This window comes from Xiphophorus couchianus, chromosome 4 (assembly GCF_001444195.1).
Source record: "Xiphophorus couchianus chromosome 4, X_couchianus-1.0, whole genome shotgun sequence".
NCBI lineage: Eukaryota > Metazoa > Chordata > Actinopteri > Cyprinodontiformes > Poeciliidae > Xiphophorus > Xiphophorus couchianus.
The window spans coordinates 6036323-6054372 of NC_040231.1; the positions used below are offsets into that span (position 1 = coordinate 6036323).

The window sequence follows — 18050 nt, forward strand, 5'->3', positions numbered from 1 at the left end:
CACTAAATGATAAACATAAAAATTCTAATTTCGACAGCTGTTCACGAGATCAAATCACTAAATTGCGCAATCAAGAATTGGACATTAAACCTTGAAATTTCTAGACCGATCTTCTGAGCAGCTGTCCCGCATTTTCACAGAGACAAACGCTTTACTTTGGGCACACCACATTTGCAAGAGAGCTCTCGTAATAGTTTATCTGTAGATGTCAAAATGTAATACCCTTCCAATGATCCATACAAGTTTGAGATAAACTGGGGCATTATGTGTTCCCTTTTAGGACAGAAGAAACCTTTTTTTCTTAAGCTAAATAAATGTTTGAGTAATCCTCTTGGATTTACCAGAAAATGCATCGTAACTGAGACAAAAAAACAGGACTGTTTCTAAAGCTCATAAAGCTTTTTTTTTCTTTTTTTAAATGCGATTAAACAAAGAATAAAGAAGATCAGCTAACATTTTTGTACTTTAAAAAACGCTGTCATTCATGGTAAAGATAATAAAACCAGGTCATCATTGAACTTCTGCCCTAATATATTCTGAATACTAAAGGTAAACAAATATATTTTATGTTATTAACGTATTATTTGTTAATAATACATTTATGTTTTGCATGTACTTTTTATGACATAAGAACTTAAGTGGCTTTTACACTTGAGTTAAAATATAGGGGTTTTAAACCTTGTGTTCTGTGACAATATGTTTTTGTAAACTAATGTTAATAAACATGAAACATCTGAAGAGAGAAGTATAGTGACCATATTTTTGCTCATTCTAAATAAAAGACCATTTCATCACCTTTAAGAGGTCTCTATGTCTGATCCATTCTTGATGCATCCTTTGCCTCTGATCACCTTTATCATTTTGACTTTCTGCAGGATGCTTTGGTACCAGCCTGGTGCTGTTGCACCACCACTTATGCATCTGTGTTGCTCGTTCTAACAGGTCAGTTTGTTGTAAACCACATCACTTACATACCCATCTTTTATTTGCCTCCGCACCAAATTACACTCAAACAATTCCTACGGGGTACTGAGCTGTTTTACACATTGGCACTGCAATATTTGATGAACCTCAACAAAGAAGAATCATTGACGATTTCATTAAACTACACACTACAATGTCCTTCCACAATAAAAAGTGTCTGTTTTCTAAATTACCATCTGATGAGTTCCACCCTCAACAAGAAATCTACTGGGAATCATCTCTACCCATCCTGTTTGCACAAATACTAAGTGTTGTTTCATGATACTTTTATGATTTACCATAAAACCATATTGAAAAATTAAGTTATCAATTATGGTAATTGCAACTTTATTCATTTTTAGATTAATTATACACAGACACAACTAGAGGCAACAGACTGCAGTGGGTTTTATTTAAGAGTATAGAAGTGGACTTATGCATGTTAAAGTCATGGAAAATCCCTATGAAATATATTGACGTTTGTGGTTCCAAGGCTCAAGGGAGGGGTATGAATACTATTGCAAGGATCTGCAGTTATTTTATGAATAGTACTAATATTTTTTTTATAATGTTAGCCAATGTGCTGTTATTTAGCAATATAAATTAAAGCTTTTATTTATACCGACAATACTGTGACTATTGGGATTTATTTATTTTTATTTTTAATGTAATAAGATTTACCACACTGCAAATACTTCAGTCAAATGTCATTTGCTATTAAAAAAAGTATAACATTTTTAAAAGTGTGTGCCTAGACTGTAATTACAGGTCTGGTTTACAAAAGGGCATTTCAGGTTTATATGTGGTCACTTGTATATTTCTCAGGAGTGTAATAATGTTGAACCATATACGCCAACTTGCAACGGATGTGCGAATTAACACAAACTTGGTCTTGGTTCTGGTTTGAGTGAGGCTTTTTTACGGGCCGGCCCCGGTGGCAGTCTGGACCAGACTGAATGCAGCCTTTTGAAAATGACGGAGGGGCTGTAATCTGAGAGTAGCACAGAGGTATTATTAGTCAAAAACCGAAGCGCGGCACTTGAGACGTCCAGATGTTGCGTTTGAGGCACCAGGCAGAGTCGGGACTACAGCCACGCCGAGGAAAACTTTTTTACTCACCGCTCTCCTGCTCGCCAGCGGTGATGCAAGCTGTCCAGCTGGGTTAAAGAACGAAAAAGAGAAGCCGTGACACAATTTCACGCCACTTTTTTGGTTTGTTTGGAGAGGCGGACGTTGAAACTACAGCCAAGCTTCAACTAACTGCGCAGTTTGGAACCTGTTTGCAGTGTTTGCGCTGAAATGAAATAGCATTTTAAAAGTGCATTTTAGCAAGTATTTAAACCCTGTTTTTTTTTTGTTTTGTTTTGGGTTTTTTTTGCACCCTGCAGCAAGTTTGCATCATGGCTTTTGTTCACTTGCTCTTAAGTGCCTGGATGTTGTTGCAGCCAGCGTGCGGAGCTTTTTACCGGGGACCATTACATCCGGAGATGTCTAATGGCACTTTTCATCATTATTTTGTCCCGGATGGCGAATATGAGGACAACGACGACCCAGAGCAGTGTCAAATGCTTTTTAAGATGACCGACGAGCGAAAGTGCAGTCTGGACGAGGATCAAGACTCTGTCATAAGGGACGACTTCACCCTCATCAAGCGGCAGATCGAGGACTCGGCGCGGGTGCTGGAGGGGATAGGGAAGAGCATCTCCTACGACCTGGACGGAGAGGACAGCTACGGGATGTATCTGCGCAGGGAGACGGCCCAGATCGGCGAGGCGTTCACAAACTCGGAGAAATCTCTGCTGGAGCTGGAGGTGAAGTTCAAGCAGAGCCAGGAGAGCGAGCTGAAGGAGGAGCACCGGCTCAGTGACGACTTCCTCACCATGATCGTGCACACACGGGACGCCCTGAAGGAGACCATGGACATCTCCCTGGGCCTGAAGGACAAGCACGAGTTGCTGTCTCTGATCATCCGCAGCCACGGAACGAGACTGAGCAGACTGAAGAACGAGTACCTCAAATTCTAATAGGAAACAATCCCTTCAAACTTCCCATTACATCACTTTAAATATTGTTTTTATTGTGGAGCGTGACCAGGGCCGGATTTAGAAAAGTGCGGGGCCTTGGGTTAAGTCCACTTTTGGTGCCTTAATCTCACATAATTCATGTGTTTCATGCATTCAAATTTCAATACATTGATCATTAACAGATGATCTGATCCAAGTATTTTTTTTTTCTTAACGTGTCCTTCCATTTCTCATTTCTAAATAAAATACATACCTGGCATCAGTTATATAATTTATAGAATTATATCATACAATTCAAAAAAGTGGGCTGCACAGTGGCGCAGTTGGTAGCACTGTTGCCTTGCAGCAAGAAGGTCCTGGGTTCGATTCCCGGCCGGGGTCTTTCTGCATGGAGTTTGCATGTTCTCCCTGTGCATGCGTGGGTTCTCTCCGGGTTCTCCGGCTTCCTCCCACAGTCCAAAAACATGACTGTCAGGTCAATTGGTTTCTCTAAATTCTCCCTAGGTGTGAGTGTGTGTGTGCATGGTTGTTTGTCCTGTATGTCTCTGTGACAGACTGGCGACCTGTCCGGGGTGTACCCCGCCTCTCGCCCGGAACGTAGCTGGAGATGGGCACCAGCAACCCTCCCGACCCCATTAGGGACAAGGGTGAACAGAAACTGGATGGATGGATGGAATTCAAAAAAGTGTTATAATGCGTTATAACAAACATCAGTGTCTTTGGGCTGAAAGACCAGTGGGGGCCCTAAAGAGCAATCAGTGTCTTAGAGAGTCAACTCTTTAAATTTATAGAACAAATGTAATACATGTTTTTTGTGTAAATTTGCTACAATTATTTAGGTATAGCAAATCTATTGTTTTTTATTTCATTAAAAAATAAATATATTTACAATAGTGAGTAAGTGACCAGTGTAGCTTGAAAGGATTGACAGTTATAGTTTTCACAGTGAGTAAAAATAAATTGATCAAAAGTATTAATTTCAAAGTTCCCAAATTAGAAAACTATTTTTAAATTTGTGTGAAATGTGAATATGTTCAATGCAAAATGGATTCCACCACTTGTCAGAATTAGTTTTGCGGTCAGTTAAATTAAATAAATTGTTTTAAATATTTTTTTAAAATAATAAACTGAATTAGTATGCGTAATTATGTACCTGTAAAAAAAGTCACTAGTAACTTTGTTCACAGTAATAGAGTTTTAGAGATTAAAAAACAATCTGGGCATACAGCTTTTAAACTATCTCTTGGTAAGAGTAATTGAAAATTGAAAAATATATTTTTTTACTCTACTAAACTGGATTGTAACCACAATGAACAATGAATTTTTCACATTTTTATAAGCTGTCAAGTGCCATCATGGTTGTTTTCCCCAGTATATGTAAATGACATATTGGGGATGCAATTTCTTTTTCTGCCACATGGAAAAATCTTAATGCATCAAACTACTGGATATCCTGGCAAGACAGTCTAAGTACCTAGCAAATCATAAATAATAGTTATTTGACAAAACAAAGATACATCCTCATATTTGACAACGTTTATTTTTAATTATCTAAATTGAAACTGGCTAATGGTTTGCACACACACAAAATGTAAACACTAAATGAGACACGGGTAGTATTTCCATTGTATATTCCCTAGATGTCAAATATTGCCATTCTGGCAATGCTGGATGGATGGATGGATGGATATGGATGGATATGGATGGATGGATGGATGGATGGATGGATGGATGGATGGATGGAATTAGAGCTAGAGGCTTTGACTTTCAAAACATAAGATTTAAGTACGTTTTTAATATGTTTTGCGGATTTATATAGGAATAGAATTAAAATCTAATCACATTGCCCAGTTTATAGTGTCTACACTATGTCCTGAATGCCTTGTGCAGTGGAATAGCTGACCACAGTCAGGGTGAAAAATCCTATAAAAAGAAACAATATTTGTGTCTCTTTAACCCTCTTGAAGAAGGTTTTTCTGAGAAAATCAAAGAATGTTTACATGTGCATCGAAGCATCAGTTGTAATTTTCTCTGGCTTTGTTTTATTGGCTTGCAAATGTTGCACAATTTTTACTGTCTAAGTGCTAAATGTTGTGACTTATGTTTTAAAGTGGGTGCCCCTTGCTGTGCTGTTTTGTACAAGGAGTGTAGTCTTGTAAAAATATACAGGTTAATATTAAAAGTAAATACTGTGAGTACCTTTATAACAGAATACCTTAATCTGTACTAGTGTTTATGTATTTTTTTTCCAACTCAAGGAACACACATATCTGTGTTTATGTTTTTGGTGTAATACTTTGACAGTCAAGACTGCAGGCAGCACTCATGTACTTTTGAGTTTAAGAAATAATCTGTATGACAACATACTTAATCGACTATATTGTGACTTTTAAAATAAAGTAATTAAGTACAACGGACTGCTGAGTTGCAACATGAATCAAAGCATTTTTCCCAGCATTCTTATTTTTATCCATTAGTTTGTAATGTCACTATGATACGCAAGATTTTCATTAAGCCTTACCAGTGAGGTCCTGTGGCGCATGGGGGACCCTGTGATGTAGCTGTGGCACACACATAATTTATAGTATACAAAATATTACCACATGGTTGAAAATGACAAAGTTCCTACCATGTTTGCTTAAAACACTTTGAGGTCTGCTAAGAATTATATTCTCAGGCACTGGCCTAATTACGTGTGCTTTGAAGGGAGAAGCTGCTTACTGGTATTTATGGGGAACAAAGTTGTAAGGGTGCGTGTTTTAGGTGCTGCGGTCGGCCTTACAAACAGCCTGTTTGTTCTCATCCAGTGAGCTGTAATCTACTATTTGTTTGTTTATTTTAACCATGGTTCAGTCTTTGAAGGTCACAGATAATGTTGCATAAACACTCTGACACTTTGAGGCAAAGGAATTAAAATGTCATAACTACATAATGTTAAATACCAGGGGTTGTAAATTATGTAACCGTTCAGTTTCGCTCACAAAGACTTTGTGCCGACCGATTAGACAAAGCATGTAACATACAGCTGAGGAACCTTTAACCTGATTTGTATGTTTCTGCAGCAAGGGGAAGACACCACTTTTCTTATTAAAGTTTAAATAGACAATCGGCACCATATAGTGGAAAAGTCATATATTTAACAGGCATCTTTAAGAAATGCCACAAAACAATTAGCTTTATTCCAAAGTGAAGATGTTGCTTAAATTTATATTCAATATTGATAATAATACTATATAAGTTAGCGTTTATCATGAGAGGGCAGAATTTGCTTTGCTCAGATCAATTATTTAGTAAAGGTTTTGTGTTAAGTTAAATTAAATTTACAGGAAGTAACTAAAAATTGTTAATGTAGGTGCATTCTTCCATGGTCTCACTAAATTTATTGCAAATAATATTTTGCTGCTAAAACTCATTTAATTTTTCAGGAGCTTAAGGCAGTAAATTTTTATTATGTCAATGCACTAAGCAGAAATTACACTTCAACCCAATGACTCCACGTCCATTATTCAACACACCTTCCTGCTACAAGGTGAGTGAGTTACTCAGCCTTTGAAAATTATCTCTGCTCCATAATGATTCTAGCAGCTATCTGTTACCTTGGGTTAATTATTGCAAAAGGATGCTTTTAAAGCTCGGATGTGAGCGTATACCATTTAGATAAACAATCGTGCTGTTGCAGTCACTGGAACAAATCATCCCTGCACCTTCAGAAAAACAAGGCAAAAATAAGAGACAAGAGGTAAGCCTGAATACTTAAAGGTTCATATTTAATCTCCATGAGTTTTAGCATTGAAGTTGTATAATTGTGAGAGATTTTAGTTTAATCCAAAATGTTAAATGCCTATAGAATTCTTATGAATATTAAATATAATTTCTACTAAACATTGTTCAAACTTAATAAAACAATGCAGAAAAATATTGCAGCCTCAAAATTAACAACTTACTGACAGCACCAGCATACTGATGTTAATTAGATTACTACAGCCACAGTTAGACAACAAAATATTTCTTTGCAAAAAAACCACTTAATTTTAAATAACATTTTTGCTTCAAATAATCTTGAAATACATGTCTAACAATATGAAAGTAAGCTGACAAACTGTCAAAACTTGCTTAAACTGCATTTATGTTACAAAGAATTTTTGCTCTGTCATTTTAGCAATGAGTTTGTGCTTCACTGAGAATCTTTGTCTCCCTTGGTGGCAGTGAGGCAACTGTTGTAGCCAAGCCCTTCTCTGGGCTCAGTCTGTTTCTTTGCTTTGTTTTGACCACAGTCATTGCAGAAACAGGGGTCTAACATAAGTATTTGAAGGCAAATGGAAGAAATGGCTCCACAGCTTCCTCTTTCATGTTACGGAAGAGTGTTTCTTTTCACACAAAATCCACTGTCATGTGGCATGAACAAACTATCTTGACATTGGGAATAATTGATTATTTACATTTTCATTTTAGAATAATAAAACTAGGGGTCGTTGTGGCGGCTTGGAGGTAAAGCACAGTCCTCATACGAAGGCCCTAGTCCTTGACGCGGCAGTTACAGGCTCAAGTCCCGTTCTGATGACCCTTGTCGCATGTCTTCCCCTTCTGTCATTACCAAACTTCCTGCCTAATGACTCTCAATGAAGGCTGCTAGAGCCAATAAAGAGCAATGAAACTGAACAATCTACACATTTTTGCATGGGTACTATTTTTTAACACTGTAAAAAAAAAGTACTCCTTGGAATTCCTTACAATATTCCCATTTGAGAGTCAGTCAGCTGGCATCTTTAGAGGGGAAATCTTTGCTCCTAATTTTAAAGAGCAAAAAGTAAAATGGGGTTAAATACTTTTACAATGTACTGCAACTTCTATTTCTTGATAATTTCAGTTTAGTTTTATCTTCATAATTGTGGCCTCATGTTTTATTGTTAATTATAGTTAGTTATGTCACACTTTGTCATTTTAGGCTAAATTACTTATTATTTTAATTCTCGTCGTGTTCGATGTCCTTTTTTTTTTCTTCAAGAAAAACTTAACATAACACTTATGTCCTTGGACAGTGGGAACATACAAACTCCAGGTAGAAAGACCCTAATCCAGGATTTGAACCAAGAACCTTCTTGCTTCAATACAACAGTGCTGTACTGAACAACTGCACTATCCAATTGCAATTTGTTTTCTTGTAAACCGTGTACCAGTTCACTCCTCAGTAAATTTTTGATGCATTTTCTGCATCAAAAACAGCCAAATTTCTCTTCTAATCTGAATATGGTTATTTCTTCCCGTTTTCCTCATTATGGGGACTTGTCTATGAATGTTATAAAGCCACCTGTTTTTCTTTCCCATTGTATCTCCACTCCTGACCTTTTGTGTAATTACTGGTTTAATTTCTTCTTTACTAAATGGCATCATTATATCAATTTGACTTCTATTTGTAGCATGTTTTTCATATTTGTCTGCCTGCTTGTTTCCTTTTAGTTCTTCATACAGTAATTATTAATAAGTAACTATTAATCTCATCGCTTGAATTCTTTACGGTTGAATTTCCAATAATATGAGTGGCTGGCTGTCTGAATTTTTGGTTTCACTGAATATACTGATGGACTATAATTAGAGAAAACTAACCTATTGGGGTAAAGACTTCCTCAATCTATCCCGCAGCTAACATGATTCCCAACATTTGTCCTGCGAGCGCTGAGATTTCTGATCAGTTACAGTTAGTAGCACTGTTGCCTTGCAACAAGAAGGTCCTGGATTCAAATCCCGGCCTGGTATCTTTCTGCATGAAGTTTGCATGGCTTCTCTCTGGTCATGCCAAAAAAATGACTTTATCTCCTCTTCTTTCAATTAACATAGGTGGAGTCAATGCTACTGGTTACATAATAAATTTTCTTATAGTTTTGTTTAAACCTCTTTTTTTATTAATCAAGATTAAAAGACAGAACTAGTTAGCCTAGCTAAGCCTAGTAAAATAATTATAGAGAAGATGGCAAGAATTTGCTGATAAGGATAATGTATTTGAAATTAAAACCTTACTTTGATTCTTTGAAGCCACACTGTGTGGTGAAAGTAATATTGTTTAATATATAGTTTCAGTGTGAAAGCAGGCCCGTAGTTGGTTTATCCGCTAGATGTGTGTCTGAGAATAGAAAGTAGAGCAAAGTTTACACACACGCTATGATTGTCTTGTCCCTGTCCACCCCGGCAGGCACGGCCGACCTTTCACCTACTTCCCCTCTCAAGCTAACAGCTGCTGCACTGCTAAAGACAACAAACGGTCGGCGCTTACAAAATACAGGTAACGTTTGTTATTGGCGACAATTTGAGTGTTTTCACTGTTTATTTGTCAGCGCCGCTTTAATTCATAAACCTTAACGGAAGTCGGTAAATAAGCCCACGGGGAAAAGAGGGGGAGTGTTTGTTTCGCTTATATGTTTTTAAACTGGATTCCGGATGTAGCTTTAAACACCGGCTTCATGCTAACAGCCTTGTTGATAGCTCAGTCTTTAAAGCCAGCAGCTGGCGGCTATATATGGGATTTCTTGTGAGGCTGTTTTCAACTTGAATGTCGGTGAACTCTACGATATAAGCTGTGTGTATGCTGTCAAGCACCGAGTCATGTGCAGTATAATAGTTGCATGGTATTAAAATATTATACTCTTGCTTTTGAACATTATCAGTAATCTGATCCCTAATAAATTGAAAATTGTTTATTTTATCAAAACTATTAAAGGCTAATAACTAATGTAGTATACATTGTTATGACCAGGGATTGTTTGTTTTTCGTTGAACTAAACTTATTTCAGTTTCATGAAGAGGCAAGTCTCAACACACCTGATGAGACCTGTAGATCTTGATGATCCTGAGGAATTAGTTCAGAATTGCAGAATAGAATAGAAAACATAACCTTTATTGTCCCTCAGTAGGGAAATTTAGGTGTTACAGCAGCAAAGTGACAGACGTCCAAGCATTTAGATGTACACAAAAACATAAAAATAGGTCAGCGAATAACAGCAAGACTAAGAGCAGTAAGAGCAAATTTACATAATAAGAAAATACTGTACAGTTATTTAAAGTAACTGTACAAATAACAGTTTGGAGCAGAATTTGTTAGCAGTGATGGTTATAGAGTCTTCACTGCTGGAAAGAAGGACATACTACATACACTCCTTTGTGCACCTAGTATTCAGCTGTCTGTGACTGAAGGAACTCTTCAGTTCAGCAATAACTTCCTTTACTGGGTGGGAGACATTGTCCAACAATGATGCAATTTTAGGATAAGCTTGTATCTCTAATGAACTAATCTAACTGCTTCCTCTTAGCTCAGATAAGCTGCTGCTCCAAAATAGAAGATGACTGATGTCACCGCAGAGTCAAAAAAAAGTCTTTAGGATTGATAATTTGAATCAGCTATGCTGGAGCAGGGAAACATCTAAAACATGCAGGACAATGGTCATTGAGGACAAGATTTGGACATCCCTGCTTAAGATGATTGCTATGAAGCAATATTTCTCAGCAATGGTTCCCAGGGCCCACACCTCTTCATGTTTTAATTATCTCCTTCAGCACAGCTGATTCAAATGATTTTGTTACCTGTACAGCAGGCTATCAAAGACTCTGTTAATCACCCATTCATTTAGTGTGGCAGTAGGGAACGCCTAAAACGTGTAGGACAGGTCCTGCCGACTAAGGTTGCGAAACCCTGATATAGAGCAGCAGGTGTGTCCACCTACAGGCCCCAGGAGGTTGGTAATGAACAATCATTTGACTGAAGTGTTGTAAACTAGGCAACGAACCTAAAGCATGCAGGATACCGGCCATAATTCTGTATATAATCCTTCTATACAGGATTATTACTGTTTTGATACAAATGATTTAAAAATGTAAATTTTGAAAAGTTACAACCACAAACTTTACAATTAAATGAGACACAAGTAGACTCTTACTAATTTAATTGGAAGACTTCTGGAGCCAAATGATAGCTGTGGATATTTTTTATGGCTATCAGAGTAAAGGGTGGGCGATGCATAAATGAATCCATGCATTTTAGATTTTTATAAAGAAATGTTGAAAATAACATACATTTGCATAAGTTGGCACTGTAACATACTTGATTACGTAAAGGTAGACTAATTCCTATCAGGTAAGGTTTTGTTTGCCTTTTTTTTTTACATTAAAGTAGACTTGAATAATTCTCATAATTTTTTTCCCCTACACTTTTTTTTAGTACTGGTGATTAAAGCTTGGGAAGAGCATTTAGAAATGTGGATGAGTACACTTGCACGTTTTGCTAGTCCCGTCTTTCAAAGGAGCCCCTCTCCAGTGGTCTGCAAGGCAATGAAAGCTTGTCGTAGGATGGAGCTGCCTGCACCAAGTTTCTGCATGACTCCAGTACATATTCGCAGACATCAAACCCTCGGTTCTGCCCCCATGCCTGTGGCTTCTCACTCAATGAGACATGTACGTGCTCTGGATGAGGAGAGGCTGATGGAGGTGGAATGGGAAGATGGAGGCCAAAGCTTGTACCCATTCACCTGGCTGAGAGACAACTGCCAGTGTCCGCACTGCACCCTGCGGTCAGCTGAGGCCCGCTTGCTGTTGATGGCTGATCTTGATATCCACACAGGAATGGATTCTGTGGAGGTTACTAAAGATAGCAAGGTTAGTTGTTACCTAACTCTCATCTATTTCCTATGGTTCATTACTCTTTTCAATATTTTATGTTGAAAAAACATTTTTTGCTTAGTTTTAAGCTCTTTACATTGTGTGGTGTCAGCCCAGTATTGAGCAAATGGGATCTTGTGTTCCTTTGATTTTGGGTCGCTGTTTCAAAAGGTTTTACAGCTTAGCAGTTCAGCTATTTGTAAGTAGTAAACAGCGCTGGTTTTGTTCATTGTTGCCTTTGTTCTTAGCCAACAAAGTCAACAATGAACAAGTACCAATGAACAAGAAATTTTAATTTCTGCAGCTATGATATTTCATACTTATTTGTAGTAAATGAGAAAGTGGCTGCACATGTAACATAACCCTGCCTGGCAAAAGAAAAAGTCACCACCTGGATTTAATTGAGCAAATAGGTACAAGCCTCCAATTGATTTGTTACTGGATGATTATCTTTCAGTTGGCAACAAGTTACTTATCCCCAACCAATGCAATGGGCTGCTCCTCACTTCTTAACAACCATGCTGAGACACACATGCTGTGGTTGTGGAAAAGATGCTAGTCTGTTTCAGAAGGAACAAATCATTGGCATGGATGAAGCTCAGAAAGACGTCTAAGGATATTCCAGAAACTATAAAACTTTGGTTAAGAACTCTGCAACAAATTAATAAAAACTGGAAGGAAAGAGGGAACTTGGAAAAAGAAATGTGGTCAGAATAATACTCCAGAATGATTGTGGTTGGAGATCACTTAAATGTTTGAAATCAAATTGATAAAAAAAAACAATGGTGGAACTCAGAGCTTTACTTAATTGTAAAAATAAGAGCATTTCCACATGCACAAAGCAAAGGGAGATCAAAGCTTTGAGACTGAAAAACTGTGTAGCCATAAGAAAACCACTAATCAGTGAGATTAACCAAGGACAAATGCTTTAATTTGCAAGGTACTATGGAAGATGGTCAGGTGGTGATGAGCCTACATGTACCCTGTGATGGTCTGGAGAAGGCTTTTCGCAGTGGTCAGACTCTCCCATCTTCAATATAAGATCTTGGTGAAAAATTAAAACAACTTTGTATGGAAGTAAATCTTCCATACAGAAGCTTATGAATGACGTAACCTAAGCTGAAGGGGATAAAATATTATTGTGCGTGACCGTTTTTTATAGGTGATTTGTTTTTTGCCTAGGCAGTATAGATTGGTTGATGTTTTTTGGTGGTCGAGCCTTTTGCCTCTAAATTTAGCAATGATTTATGTTTTTGATCCACAAGGGAGAAATAGTTTATTGATTGTGTAAATATTCATCATATTCCCATGATATTATCATATGTTTAATCCTTTATAAAACTGGTGTATGAGTAAGTGCTCAAATGTTCTTTTAAAATATGCATTTATTTTGTATTAGAGCAGTTCTCCTTATGAAATGTACCTAAGTACATAAACTAGATTATTATTTGCTTTTGTATTTCTACTAGTGATGTGTGTTAAATTATATGCACACAACTTTGTGCTCAGGTACTAGAAATAGTCTTTGCCAGGACGAGAATGACTGACCTCTGAGTGCAGCTGCCTTATGATGAAGTGCTGAGGTCAAACAGGGAGATGGTCTAATTTTGGTAGGCTAGCCATGAACCTTAGGTCCTCCAACAGAATCATCTCTGAGCTGCCTGCTTCTCCCTAAGGATTCGGCTCCTAAAGTGGGACGCAGCTTTAAGCAGATTCAGTTTTGACTGTTCCAACCATCCAGGAGAGTCATCCTCAGATGTTTTTTGCCTTTGTTATGTAAATTGACTAAAATAACCCCTGTATAACTTTCTGTTTGCACTGTACTTACTGTTCTTGAATTCCTTGAAAAGTTCATTCTTGCTTTTAGTTATTTAAAAATACTGAAACTCTGACTTCATTAAGTGCCTTTAAATGCGTTTTAGTTTAAAATAGTCAAAGTACTGTACATCATCATAATAAAAGATATGTCCTTCAATATGTTTCTCCACTTGTGGATTAAACCATTTTTGTGAATTTCAAAAAGTAGATATTAAGGAAAGAAAACCTACAGTGGGTAGTCAAAAACTGTTAATTTTTTTTTAAAAAAGCAATGCTTTCTTTGTTAACATGTTTCAACATCAAAATGTGAAGAGTTGAAAACAGGAACCTTTTGATGAGAATCAGTATCTAGTTATGTTTTTTCAGGTTTCCATTGTGTGGCCCGACCAGCACATGAGTGTGTTTGATGCAGAGTGGCTGAAAAAACGCTGTTTTTCTGATGCTGCCAGACAAGCAATGCAGGAGGAGCTGTTCCTCAATGGTGAGTTTATCTTTATCTTTTCTCTTCAAAATATGTTTTTCTGTATTTTAGAACTCAACCTGTTGTGGATCCATTTGATATAATATTTTTTTCTGGTGTAGGAAGCACTTATCAAGTAATCTTTTCAACAAAAATGCTACAAAATAAAAGTAGAGGTAGAATTTCTCTCTGAGTTGTTTCATAAAGGTTTGAGACCATCCCACAAAGTCAACAGTAAAGTCCTTTTATTTTATAGGCCATAAAATAGGAAAGACTGTGTAAAAGCAGAAGTTTAAGATACTGGTTATAGTTATGGTAAGAGAAACAAATTTGATTAGACATGCACATATGAAAAATGAACGGTTACCTCTTTGGACATATAAAGTGATTTTAATGAACAGAGTGCATTTGATGATCACTAAACATATGCCATGTTAACTATAGACTGTATATTGTTTAAAAACAACACAAAAAGTGTCAGCACTATTAATATTAAAGTTCTGTTAGTATTAAAGCACAAAGCCATGAATATTTTTCTAGCTTATAACACTCAGTTGAAACTGGAGGATGCCATGTCATGAGACACATAGTTATTCCAACATTCAACAGTGATATTGTAGAAAGAAACTTATGTCTTTTTGGACTTTAACATAATTGTCTTTCTATGGAAAATAACCCATTGAAACTCATTTAAGCTTTGCTTTAATTCAGCAGTTAAATGTAAGAAACATTGGGCATTAAAAATATGGTACTGATTCCTTAATAGAGATAGTTTTCAATCCTACATAAATAAAAGGGATTATATGGTCCCATAATTTTGAAATAAAGTGCCTCAATGAATAAACTGGTATTGGTGTGTTCACTGATCACTGAAAAAGTGGGAGTTTTCAGTTTAGCTGTGTCTAACAAATGGAAAATTACCTGTTTTTATTTGCTGACCTGGTAACCACCAACCTGAACCAACTGAGGGAAACCTGTTCAACAGAAGTCGTGCTCACTGTTGCTTTCCACATATTTAAATTAATCTTTATTGACATAATAGAAAGAGCAAAATTTGTGAGAAGATATTAGACCAGAGACCAATGGCAGGGATGGTGATGCAGACACAGGTAAAGAGCGATTTTAACTTGCTGAGAAAAACATATTTATTGAAAGCAGAAAGCAGGCAGTTGTCAGGACAGGGTTTTTACAGATCTTTCAGAATTATGCTCATTCATACTCTGAAATATTTCTATCTGAATTAGCATAGAGAGAAGGCCATGTGTAGTTTATATTTATTTATTTCACTTTCTGTGTTCATGCCATTACATTAAATTATGTGGGTTATTACCCTGTTACCTTGTCAATTCCTTTCAATTTTGTGTACAGAGTATTAATTTACTTACAGGAATGATAGTTTGCTGAAAATTTCATGTTCAGTGTTGCCATTTCGCATTTAATGATCTGGCTACTTCCCCTGAAGATGTTCAAGGGTAAAGGGCAGCTAAAGCTTTAGATAGTTTAAAGAACTAAAGTCGGTCTCCTGGTGGAGAGCTGTGGCTGTTAGTGATTATTTGTGTTTTTAGCACCTAAGAGGAGGTGCGGTTGAATGTGAGAGGATGACAAATCACTCAATGGACCTCTAAAAAATTTGTTCCCCCCATTTCTGAGATGATAGTTATGCCTCTAACAGGAAAACTGCACCAGTTGCTTTCACAATTTATGCCAGGTACTAAATGTTCATAAAGATGCTAATTACTTCAAAGCTAATTGTTCAAAGTTGTAAGTATTAACACAGGATTGCATGGAAACCTCTGTGCCTGTACTTACTCTTTATTTAAGACTCTGTAAACACGAGATAACATGTTAATATGTCCTAGTTTGATGAATATTGCACAAGCTTGCACTCGTACAACTTACACGAAGAGAAAATTTTAAAATGCCACAATGTATATCTTTAATAATTGCCTTTCAGACGGGGTCGGACAGGATGTTAGATGAAGAGTAATATGAAGGTCCTTATGGTGTCAGACCCAGTCACAATTTATATTATTTTGCAAAGTATGCTGTAGTTTTGTGACGTGTTGGGGATAATTGAGCTCCTTCCACATGTATTGGGAAAGATTTACTGTTAGCTGTTACCTTCCACTGTAAAGATAAGATTTAGAATGATACTCTCTGTCTCTGTGTTCTGAGACTGGTGATCACTTTCCAATTATTGTTGATCTAATGGGCAAAGAAAAAAATTTTTTAGGAGGCCATAAATCATAGCACAGCTGTCTCCCAATTAAAATGAAGAACAAACACTTCGGTGAATTACTTAGTTTCAGAGCTGTAACTAAGGGCAATTTATCAGCTTGCCAAACAGCAGGTGTTTTCTGGTTGTTCATAAATAACAAACCAGCATGTGAAATAAAGCTTATCACTCATGATAATTCATCTCGTGTGGCAATATGAGTGCCACTGGATATGCCACAATGATAGCTCAAAAGCTTAACTAACTTTTTTATATTCTGAAGGACATAACAAATTTGCACTTTATTTTATTTTAACTCAATACACTTCAGCTGATAAGTAAATGAGGCTGAAATTCACTCAAGTGAACATACTGTATGTCTTCCCAGCGATTGCTGTTAAATGACAGACTTCTCAGTTTGGTCTTCATCATCTTTTTGCTTTTTGTTTTTGCAAATATTACAAATTTGCTTCAGAGTTGCATTTTGACAGCAATATTATATTTTTGGACTGTCTCAGCTGATTGGTTGAATGTCCGTCTTGGACTCTATCCTTCTGTTATTCATACATACTTTTAAATTTAGACATTTAAAGCCTATTTTTCTGAAAATGAGCTGCTAAATGTGATATTTACTGACTGTCATGGGGCAACCTGGAAGAGAAATTTCCTTTTTGAAATTGAAATATAATGGGTACTTACCCAGTGGTCACAGCTTGAATAAATTAGATAAATAGAATGTGCATTTTTTATTTAGTCATTAGTACGCATCAAGTGTGTATGTGTGTGGCTGTGAGAAAGACTATTAGGTCCTGCTCAGACATGAACATTAATGGCTTCATCAATCTGGTAAAGCGGTTGTATTCAGTCATTCAGACGTAGCCCGTTTTCATGTTAATGTTCCTCGCTGCGTCATTCAAACAGTGACAAAAAGAGCCATAGTGTGCACTTGATATTTTGAATTTGCATAAATGAGGTACTTCAGTCTTCATTCAGCTGTATCTTTTCATGTTTTTGAAAGTATCTCATTATATCACAATAATAATCCATATCTATCTGAGATTTGTGGGGTGTCATGAAATAGCAGAGTTGTTGGATAATAGCTCAAATTTAATTTTAAAGGTTTTTCCACCTCAAGAATAGACATGGTCAAATGTTTGTATTCTGTCCTTGAAGGTCAGTGAAATGTTACTTTTTCTTTTTGAAAGCTGAATCGGTTCAAAGAAATTGCTCAATTTATACCTAAATGTTTTTAGTACCAGTATGTCTGGAGTGAATTAATAAAACAGATTTTTTTATGATAAATTCACAGATTTTTTTGGTGGCCCTTGAGACTATTAGTCTTTGCTTTGTAGTGATGTTTTAAACTATGCATTTATCATTATTTAGTATCATAGATACCTTTCAGCTTTTCATCGGCTTATTTGAAGGGCACAAACATGCTGCAGGGTACTTTGGTATTGTTGTGTGCACCATACTGAACATTGAGCAGAAAAAGCAAAGGTCAGAGCTTACTGACAAGCTAAGATTATAGCTATCCATGATAATGGTAAAGGCTATAGGAGCATCTCCAGCAGCTTCGTGTCCCTTTGACCTATTCTGAGAAGACCTGAAACCCCAGCTCGATCAGGCTGATGGTCCAGATAGTGGAAAAGGTAAAGAAACCATTCAAAACACTTCAAACTGTATGCAGAGATATAACTAAAATATTACTCTCTAGTCCCTAGCAATTTATGAAGACTCAGAAAGACTTCCACATAGAGAGAAAAACATAAAACAAACAATTGCCGGATTTCACAAAATCTGATATTTCTAGAATTGTATATATAGGTATATATACAATACTGATGAGACAAAACTGGACATTTTTTTTCCAGTTTTGCTCTGTCTAAAGAAGGAAAAAAGTGAAGATTTAACAGAAAAGGACACT

The 18050-nt window shown here is 36.6% G+C and overlaps 2 protein-coding genes across 2 annotated transcripts in view; both read left to right on the plus strand.

Moving 5' to 3' along the window:
* The first annotated feature begins 1886 nt into the window (after window positions 1-1886).
* On the plus strand, window positions 1887-3286 carry fibinb (fin bud initiation factor b). The gene has a single exon (XM_028015755.1). It carries the CDS (start codon window positions 2364-2366, stop codon window positions 2985-2987), a length of 624 nt encoding a protein of 207 aa, XP_027871556.1. The 5' UTR covers window positions 1887-2363; the 3' UTR covers window positions 2988-3286.
* A 5842-nt stretch (window positions 3287-9128) lies between these two features.
* bbox1 (butyrobetaine (gamma), 2-oxoglutarate dioxygenase (gamma-butyrobetaine hydroxylase) 1) overlaps window positions 9129-18050 on the plus strand; it is a 29918-nt gene continuing 20996 nt past the window's right edge. The window contains exons 1-3 of the mRNA XM_028015784.1: window positions 9129-9264; window positions 11194-11627; window positions 13815-13929. Coding sequence (XP_027871585.1) covers window positions 9144-9264; window positions 11194-11627; window positions 13815-13929 — 670 coding nt within the window. The 5' untranslated portion in view covers window positions 9129-9143. The remainder of the gene's footprint in view (window positions 9265-11193; window positions 11628-13814; window positions 13930-18050) is intronic.